The sequence below is a fragment of the Neopsephotus bourkii genome, unplaced genomic scaffold, assembly GCF_033783945.1.
Source record: "Neopsephotus bourkii isolate Nb327-2 ecotype Australia unplaced genomic scaffold, CSIRO-AGI_Nbou_v1 NB_463, whole genome shotgun sequence".
Lineage (NCBI taxonomy): Eukaryota > Metazoa > Chordata > Aves > Psittaciformes > Psittacidae > Neopsephotus > Neopsephotus bourkii.
The window spans coordinates 1222477-1231727 of NW_026900965.1; the positions used below are offsets into that span (position 1 = coordinate 1222477).

Sequence of the window (9251 nt, forward strand, 5' to 3'; positions counted from 1 at the left end):
CTCAAAATGGTCTCCCTGTGCCAGGGCCACGGGGGAGACTGAGCCTTGGGGTGCCTGTGCTGGGGACACTGGGGCCCACAGCTGGGCCGCCGCATGGGGGACCTTGTGCTGGTGGGGACTGCAGGGACCCCGCACTGGGGACACCGCGGACCCGTCCCGGCCTCGCTCCCGGGGTGTCCGGTGCCGAGCTCGGGGGTACCGGGGGGGGTCCCCCGGGTGACGTCAGCGGCAGTTGCCGGGTGACGCCGCGGTGCCGGGCCCGCGCCGGGCCCTGACGTCAAGGCCCGATGGCCGCCCGCCCGCCCGGCGGCATGGAGGCGCTGCCAGGCCCCGCCGGCCGCTGAGATGGTGAGCGGGGAGCGGCCGGCGGGGGGGGGCGCCGCGGGACCGGGGAGGCCCCGTGCGCGGCCCGGAGCCGGGAGCAGGCCCCGCGGATGGGGGCCCGGGGAGGGCGGCGGGACGGGGCCTGCTCGGGGCGGGAGGTGAAGGGGGGGGCCAGGCCCCGGCGCCCCCGAGTGTCCCCGTGTCCCCCGCCACGGGGAGGGGACGGGGCTGATGGGGGAGGAACCCCCCCCCCCCCCGCCATCGTCCGGGAACCTGCAGCGGCTCCGTGCATGGCCTCCACCCGCTGTCCAATCCCTCTGCCCCATCCCGCTGTTCCATCCCACTGCACCATCCTGCTGCCCCCATCCCACTACACCATCCTGCTGTCCATCCCGCTGTCCCCATCCCACTGTTCCATCCCACTGCCACATCCCGCTGTCCCCATCCCACTGCACCATCCTACTGTCCATCCTGCTGCCCCCATCCCACTGCACCATCCTACTGTCCATCCTGCTGCCCCCATCCCACTGCACCATCCTCCTGTCCATCCTGCTGCCCCCATCCCACTGCACCATCCTACTGTCCATCCTGCTGCCCCCATCCCACTGCACCATCCTACTGGTCATCCTGCTGTCCCCATCCCACTGCACCATCCTACTGTCCATCCTGCTGCCCCCATCCCACTGCACCATCCTACTGTCCATCCCACTACCCCCATCCCACTGCCACATCCCATTGCCCTCATCCCACTGCCACATCCCATTGCCCTCATCCCACTGCCGCATTCCACTGCCCCATCCCTCTACCACATCCCATTGCCCTCGTCCCACTGCCCCATCCCACTGCCAAATCTCACTGTCCCATCCTACTGTCCCAAACCTGTCCCCAACCTGCTTTCCCCTAATCTGGTCCCTCATCCCCCTTCCTGCTCCTCCATCCTGCTGTGCCCCCATCCTTCTGTCCCTCAAACTGCTCCCATCCCACTGCCCCCTATCCCACTCCCCCCAACCTGCTGCCCCCCATCCTAATGCCCAGATCCTGCTGCCCTCCCAGATACTCCCTCATCCTGCTCCCCGATCCTGCTCCCCCATCCTACGGCCTCCCAGATCATTCCCCACAACTTGCTCCCCCAACCTGCTGCCCCACAACCTGCTCCCCCCTAATTCATTCCCTCTTACTCTGTTTCCCCCAGCCCATTACCCCTGATCCATCTCCACAATCCTCTTCCCCATAACCTGCTCCCCCCCAACCCTTTCCCCCCATTCCTGCTGCACCCCAACTTTCTGGCCCCCTCAAATCTGCTGACCCCAACCCTGTGCACCCCAGGACCTCAAGGGCCAGTACTGGACTGATGATGACTCCGATGGGGACAATGAGTCCGAGGAGTTCCTCTATGGCGTCCAGGTAGGCACCATGGGTACTGGACCCAGTGGGTGCTGGTGGGGCTCAGGACTCCCCAGCCTGAGCCTGGTTCTGAGCACGGGGCTGACACTGCTGTGGGTGCTGTGCTGCAGGGGACCTGCGCCGCCGACCTCTACCGTCACCCGCAGCTGGATGCCGACATCGAGGCCGTGAAGGAGATCTACAGCGAGAATGCCGTGGCCGTCAGGTGGGTGCTCCGCTGCCTGCACCCAGGTGTGCTGTCCCCAGGCACCCGCCAGTGCCATCCCCAGGGTGTCTGGTCATAGCATCCCTGGGCACCCGCCAGTGACATCCCCAGGGTGTCTGGTCATAGCATCCCTGGGCACCCGCCAGTGACATCCCCAGGGTGTCTGGTCATAGCATCCCGGGCCACCTGCCAGTGCCATCCCCAGGCACCCAATGGTGCCATCCCCGGGGTGTCTGGCCATAGCATCCCTGGGCACCCGCCAGTGCCATCCCTGGGCACCCGATGGTGCCATCCCCAGGGTGTCTGGCCATAGCATCCCCGGGCACCTGCCAGTGCCATCCCCAGACACCCAGCAGTGACATCCCCAGGGTGTCTGGCCGTAGCATCCCTGGGCACCCGCCGGTGCCATCCCCAGGGTGTCTGGCCATAGCATCCCTGGGCACCCAATGGTGCCATCCCCGGGGTATCTGGTCATAGCATCCCCTGGGCACCCGCCAGTGCCATCCCCAGGGTGTCTGGTCATAGCATCCCCTGGGCACCCACCAGTGCCATCCCCGGGCACCCGATGGTGCCATCCCCAGGGTGTCTGGTCATAGCATCTCCTGGTCACCTGGCTATGCTGCCCCTGAAGCACCCACACATGGCATTCCTCAAGCACCCACTGTGCCATCTCCATGGTGCCCACTGTGGCACCCCTGGGGCACTTGGCTGTGGTATCCCCAGGCACTTGGCTGGGGCATCTTGGGGCACCCATCTGTGGCATCCCTGGGGCACCCAACTGGGGCACCCATCCACAATCCGGATGCGCTCCCATTGCCATCCTTATCTCATGGGTGCACGCACTTGATTCACAAGGAGCTGCACGTGCCCATCACCGCCCCACAAGCCTGCCCACCCTGGCGCAGTCACCCCACCACGGGGCTCTGTCTTCACAGGGAGTACGGGACCATCGATGACGTGGACATCGACCTCCACGTGAACATCAGCTTCCTCGATGTGAGTGCTGGCGTGTCCTTGGCACCGTGGCCATGGGGATGGGAGGGACACACGGGGGGGGATCCCCAGATTTCCTTCCCCATCCGGGGGTCCTCAGGGCCGTGCCAAATGGCAGCTCTCCCTTGGCAGGAGGAGGTGGCGACGGCGTGGAAGGTGCTGCGGACGGAGCCCATCGTCCTCCGCCTGCGCTTCTCCCTCTCCCAGTACCTCGATGGCCCCGGTGAGTGGGGCCGGGCAGGACACAGTGTCCCCGTGGCTCTCAGTGCGGGCACAGCAGCAGCACTGACTGCTTGTCCTCCGCTCTCCCTGCAGAACCCTCCATCGAGGTTTTCCAGCCGTCCAACAAGGAGGGCTTCGGGCTGGGTCTGCAGCTGAAGAAGTAAGAACCAGAACACAGTGGGCACCCAAGGGCGGTGGGTGGGTGGGTGGTCCACAGAGGCACCGTTTTGCTCCCCAAACCAGCCACATGTCACCATGCCAGTGCCGCACAGCTCACCCTACGGGGATGGGGAAGAGGAGGAGCTGGGTGGCACGAGCCACGCAAGCACTGGGCTCGGTTGGCACTGGCGCATCCATGGGTGCTGGCACCCTGTGTGGATGCCCGTGCCACCTCTCTGCCAGGATCCTGGGCATGTTCACATCCCAGCAATGGAAACATCTCAGCAATGATTTCCTGAAGACCCAGCAGGAGAAGCGGCACAGTTGGTTCAAGACGAGTGGCACCATCAAGAAGTTCCGTGCTGGCCTCAGCATCTTCTCCCCCATCCCCAAGTAAGACCCTGATAGTGTCACCAAGGGATCAAACCTCTCTCCCCTCACCTGGGTGGCCAGGGCTGTGCCTCAGTTTCCCTGCTCACCCCTTGGATGCTGTTGCTCCCTACCAGAGCCCGAGGGGCTGGTGGTGGCTCCCCAGAACCAGCCAAAGGCTGAGTTTGGTGTCGGAGCTCAGGGGGGTTCTGTGCCCGCAGGTCTCCCAGCTTCCCCGTCATCCAGGACTCGGTGCTGAAGGGCAAACTGGGCATCCCTGAGGCTCGTGTCAACCGCCTCATGAACCGCTCCGTGTCCTGCATGGTGAAGAACCCCAAGGTGGAGGTTTTCGGCTACCCCCCCCCCAGCACCCAGGCAGGTGTCGCCCCCTTCAACATCCTGGTGGGTGCCTCCCCGCCTCGGGGTTTGCTTTCCTCTCCTTTCCCTTCCCGGATTCCCAGGGGCTGGCCCGGGGCAGGGGTGGGACCCCCTTGGCTTGGAGGGAGCTCCTATGGGGTTTCTCCCCTGCGCCTTCTCCCCACCACCCATGGGTGCTTGTGGGCCGGCTGGGGCACCGGCCGTGGGTCCTGCGGGGTTTTACCCCCTCTTGGTGCCATGTCCCTGGTGCGGTTGTGTCGCCAGGAGGGTGTTTGCACACTGGGGGTCCCGGGGGGCTGCTGGTGCCGCGTGGAAGTCGGGGTGCGGTGGGGAAAGGGGATAACGCAGCGGGCTCTGCTCCGGCTCCGGCGCAGGTCGGCGGCCACTGCAAGAACGTCCCGACGCTGGAGTACGGCTTCCTCGTCCAGGTGAGGTCCTGCAGCCCAGAGCACCCTCCCCACTGCCCCGTGTCCTGCTGAGCTCCAGCCTGCTTCCCAGAGCACCCTTCCCACTGCCCCATGTCCTGCTGAGCTCCAGCCTGCTTCCCAGAGCATCCTCCCCACTGCCCCGTGTCCTGCTGAGCTCCAGCCTGCTTCCCAGAGCACCCTTCCCACTGCCCCATGTCCTGCTGAGCTCCAGCCTGCTTCCCAGAGCATCCTCCCCACTGCCCCGTGTCCTGCTGAGCTCCAGCCTGCTTCCCAGAGCACCCTTCCCACTGCCCAATGTCCTGCTCATCCTCAGCCCACTGCCTGGAACATCCCACTCATCCCATACCCACTGCCTGGAGCATCCTTCCCACTGCCCCACATCCCACTCATCCCATACCCACTGCCTGGAGCATCCTTCCCACTGCCCCACATCCCATTCATCCCAATCCCGCTGCCTGGAGCATCCTTCCCACTGCCCCACATCCCACTCATCCCATACCTGCTGCCTGGAGCATCCTTCCCACTGCCCCACATCCCACTCATCCCATACCCACTGCCTGGAGCATCCTTCCCACTGACCCACATCCCACTCATCCCATACCCGCTGCCTGGAGCATCCCTCCCGCTGCCCCACATCCCACTCATCCCATACCCACTGCCTGGAGCATCCTTCTCACTGCCCCACATCCCATTCATCCCATATGCACTGCCTGAAGCATCCTTCCCACTGCCCCACATCCCAGTCCCGCTGCCTGGAGCATCCTTCCCACTGCCCCACACCCCACTCATCCCAATCCCGCTGCCTGGAGCATCCTCCCATGGATGCCACCCCGGGCCTGACCCCTGGCCTTGTCCCCCTCAGATCATGAAGTACGCGGAGCAGCGGATCCCGACGCTCAATGAGTACTGCGTGGTGTGCGACGAGCAGCACGTCTTCCAGAACGGCTCCATGCTCAAGGTGCAGTGACGGGGAGCAGCCCCCCATGGGCTCTTGTCCCCCCGTGTCCCTGTCCCCAGCGCTGCCCATGGCCCCTGTCCCCCCGCAGCCAGCAGTGTGCACCCGCGAGCTCTGCGTCTTCTCCTTCTACACCCTGGGTGTCATGTCCGGTGCGGCGGAGGAGGTGGCCACGGGCGCCGAGGTAGGCTCTGTGTGTGTGTGTGTATGGGGGGGGTGACCACGCTGTCACCTCGGGGGGCTGCCCCTCACCCCTCTCTCTGTCCCCGAGGTGGTGGACCTGCTGGTGGCCATGTGCCGCGCTGCCCTGGAGTCCCCTCGCAAGAGCATCATCTTCGAGCCTTACCCTTCCGTGGTGGACCCCAACGACCCCAAAACACTTGCCTTCAACCCCAAGGTAAGCACGAGGGGGACCAACGCTCCCCCGGGCCAGGGGTGATGGGGCAAGGGGGGCCCCGAGGAGCCCTCTGATGGCCACCTCTCTCCTGCTCCGTGTGTAGAAGAAGAACTACGAGCGGCTGCAGAAGGCCCTGGACAGTGTCATGTCCATCCGGGAGATGACCCAGGTACATCAGCGTGGCCCCATGAGAGACCCCCCTGGTGTGGGACCCTTCACCAGGGGTGCCTTTTGGTGCTGATCGCACCCGCCCCTGGTTGGGTGGGTGCTGGGGGACCCACCTGCACCCCCTCTCGCCTCTGCCAGGGCTCCTACCTGGAGATCAAGAAGCAGATGGACAAGCTGGACCCCCTGGCCCATCCCCTCCTGCAGTGGTAAGGTCGAGGGTGCTGTGGCCCCATTCCACTGCCCCGCATCACCCACCACTGCCCCATGTCCCTGGGGAGCAGCCGGGCATCCCCGTCATGACCCCCTTGGTCCCTTTCTTGTGATCCACAAGCCTCAGGGTGGGTTCTAGTCCCAGGGGAGTGTGGGCCCACCCTGTCTGACCTTCCTCCTTCTCTTCCTCCTTCTCTTCCTCCTCCTCTTCCCAAGGATCATCTCCAGCAACAGATCCCACATTGTCAAGCTGCCTCTCAGCAGGGTAAGGGGTCTGGCTGGGCTCCAGGTGAGGTGTGGGATGGAGAGTGGAAAGTGGAATATGGGATATGGAATGTGGGATGGAGGGTATGTGAGGTGGGATGTAGGATATGGGATGTGGGGTGTAAGATACGGGTTGTGGGATGTAGGGTATGGGATGTGGAATGAAGGATATGGGATGCAGAACAAAGCATGGGATGTAGGGCATAGGATGAGCGACGGGGTATGGTACATGAGAGGGAGATAGGGATGCAGTGTGTTGGCAATGGGATGTGGGATGCGGGATGCAGGATTAGGGGTGTAAGGATATGGGAGGTTTGGGATGCAGGATGCAACCTTTGGGACGGGCCCTGGCTGCTGTGGGCTGTGGGAAGCAGGATATGGGATATGGGATGGAGGATATTTGTCACGGGCTGTGGGATGGGGGACAAGAGCCAGGGAATGCCACCGGCCCTCCCGGCAAGCTCCGGGTGGCCAAGGCAGGGCTGGGGCGGTCGGTGCCAGGCTGCCGTGCATGATCTCTGTCTGCCTGTGTCCGTCCATCCCCTGTCCCCGCCGGCACCGCCCCTGCTCTTCCTTTCCCCTGGTAGCAGCTGAAGTTCATGCACACCTCGCACCAGTTCCTCCTGCTCAGCAGCCCCCCGGCCAAGGAAGCGCGGTTCCGCACCGCCAAGAAGCTCTACGGCAGCACCTTCGCTTTCCAGTGAGCTGCCGAGGGGGAGCCCCGCCGGTGGGTGCTGTGGGGCGGGATGCTATGGGTGCCATTGGGATGACCTCGGGCTGCTTTTTCCAGCGGCTCTCACATTGAGAACTGGCATTCCATCCTCCGCAACGGGCTGGTCAACGCTTCCTACACCAAACTGCAGGTAAGGCTCCCGGGGCCGGACCCGCTGCCCAGGGCAGGCAGGCAGGGAGGGGTGCAGCAGGGAGGGATGCTGCAGGGAGGGATGCAGGCAAGGAGGGATGCAGGCAAGGAGGGATGCAGGCAAGGAGGGATGCAGGCATATGGAACGCTGCCTGCAGAGGCCGGGCTGCTTCCACCACCGTGCCCGAGCTGTCAGGTGACCCCATGGTGCTCACCCTGGTGTTTCCCTGCAAGCTGCATGGAGCAGCCTATGGCAAGGGCATCTATCTGAGCCCCATCTCCAGTATTTCCTTTGGATATTCAGGTAAGAGGCTGCCTGTGCTGTCCAGTCCCATCTGCGCTCCCAGCCCCACTCCCTGCATGGGCCCGGGGATGTTTGGTGGTGTGCTGGCTGCAGCAGGCAGCATCCTGCATCCGTCCCACCTGCACCAGGCTCTTCCCAGCCAGGCTGGGGCTTTCCCATGTGCTGGGGAATTAAACCCCAACCTTTTCCAGGCTCTAAAGCTGCTGCTCCGACTGCTGGGGGTTCCCAGGGCTCGGCTGCAGGGCAGGAGCGCGCGGTGTGGCCATCCCTGTCTGTGGCATGCATCCCCATGTCACCCCGGGGTGCTGCCTGCCTGGCAGTGACGGGAGCCTCGCTTCTCCACAGGGATGGGGAAAGGGCAGCACCGGATGCCTTCGAAGGACGAGCTGGTGCAGCGGTACAACCGGATGAACACCATCCCGCAGGTGACGGGCCAGGGGACGCCGCGAGAGGATGGGGACGGGGACGTGGCACCCACGGGTGCTGGGGACAGGGTCATGGCACCTATGGGTGCTGGGGAAGGGGCGAGCTGACCCTGACAGGGCGGTGACACCGGCTCCTCTCCCTGCAGACACGCTCCATCCAGTCCCGCTTCCTGCAGAGCCGCAACCTGAACTGCATCGCGCTGTGCGAAGGTGCGGTGATAGCGGGTGGGAGACAGGATGGGGGGTACGGGCAGTGCCCACACCCCTGGCTGGGTGGAGGAGGGAGGGGGGGCCCCATCAGGGAGCTCTGCCCCATCCCGTGGCCGACAGCCCCTTCCTCTGCAGTCATCACCTCCAAGGACCTGCAGAAACACGGCAACATCTGGGTCTGCCCCGTCTCGGACCACGTCTGCACCCGCTTCTTCTTTGTGTGAGTGCTGGGCTCTGCCCCCCTCGTGGTACCTGTGGGACACCCGTGGGACACCCCTCACTGCTCCTCTCCTCCCCTTCCAGGTACGAAGATGGCCAAGTGGGAGACGCCAATATCAATACTCAGGACCCCAAAATCCAGAAGGAGATCATGCGGGTGATCGGGACTCAGGTGTACACAAACTGAGCGGGGCCTGCCCGGCACCCAGTGAAGCCCCTGGGCTGGGGAAGGACGCGCGGGTTTCAAGGCTGAGACGGGGCGGCACCGGCAGCTCCCCCTGTCCATAGTGTCCAGCATCCAGCGAGCACCAGGCAGGTTTAGTGGTCCCTTGTCCCCTCCCGGTCCTGTCCCCCAGCATCCCCGACCCTGTGGCAGCGCGGAGAAGGAGCTGCAGGGGCTGGCATGGCCGGAGGCCGCCCCTCCTGGCGCTGGCAGCGACCGGGGTTTTACTGACAATGAGAAACTGAAGCAAAAAAACCAACCATGAACCAACAAACCAAACCCAAAAACAGAGAAAAGGAAAAAGGAATCCGTGTCCCTGAAAAGTATTTAAATAGGGTTGGGGAGGGGGGGGAAGGGATGGGATTGTGGGGAAGGGACAGGATCATGGGGAAACAATGGGATTGCAGGGAAAGGACTGTAGGGAATTGATGGGGCTCTGGGAGAGAGTTGGGACTTCAAGGAGGGAATCGTGCTGCCCTCGCACCATGGCAAAGGGGCTGTGCTGTGGAGCATGGACCGTGCCACACGGAAG

General features: G+C 64.3%; 1 protein-coding gene across 5 annotated transcripts; it reads left to right on the plus strand.

Moving 5' to 3' along the window:
- The first annotated feature begins 197 nt into the window (after window positions 1–197).
- Window positions 198–9010, plus strand: PARP6 (poly(ADP-ribose) polymerase family member 6). Of its 5 annotated transcripts, none has more exons than XM_061349901.1 (22): window positions 198–348; window positions 1651–1728; window positions 1839–1933; window positions 2869–2929; window positions 3059–3149; window positions 3242–3308; window positions 3551–3700; window positions 3898–4078; window positions 4429–4482; window positions 5345–5440; window positions 5529–5621; window positions 5709–5834; window positions 5938–6003; window positions 6141–6208; window positions 6429–6477; window positions 7064–7176; window positions 7267–7339; window positions 7573–7642; window positions 7988–8067; window positions 8214–8277; window positions 8413–8497; window positions 8581–9010. In XM_061349901.1, the coding sequence occupies exons 1-22, from the start codon at window positions 346–348 to the stop codon at window positions 8681–8683; spliced, it is 1866 nt and encodes a 621-aa protein (XP_061205885.1). In that variant the 5' UTR covers window positions 198–345; the 3' UTR covers window positions 8684–9010. The 5 variants fall into 5 exon arrangements, 4 of the variants coding, with proteins under 4 accessions (XP_061205885.1, XP_061205887.1, XP_061205888.1 ...); XM_061349903.1 differs by having other exon boundaries at window positions 7067–7176; XM_061349904.1 differs by having other exon boundaries at window positions 3898–4051.
- Window positions 9011–9251: the final 241 nt, after the last annotated feature.

What these genes read in the sequence shown, in the direction of transcription:
- PARP6 (XM_061349901.1), top strand. An exon ending in AGAACGGCTCCATGCTCAAG is followed by an intron (nt 5,441 to 5,528) that starts GTGCAGTGACGG and finishes GTCCCCCCGCAG; the next exon opens with CCAGCAGTGTGCACCCGCGA. An exon ending in TATTTCCTTTGGATATTCAG is followed by an intron (nt 7,643 to 7,987) that starts GTAAGAGGCTGC and finishes GCTTCTCCACAG; the next exon opens with GGATGGGGAAAGGGCAGCAC.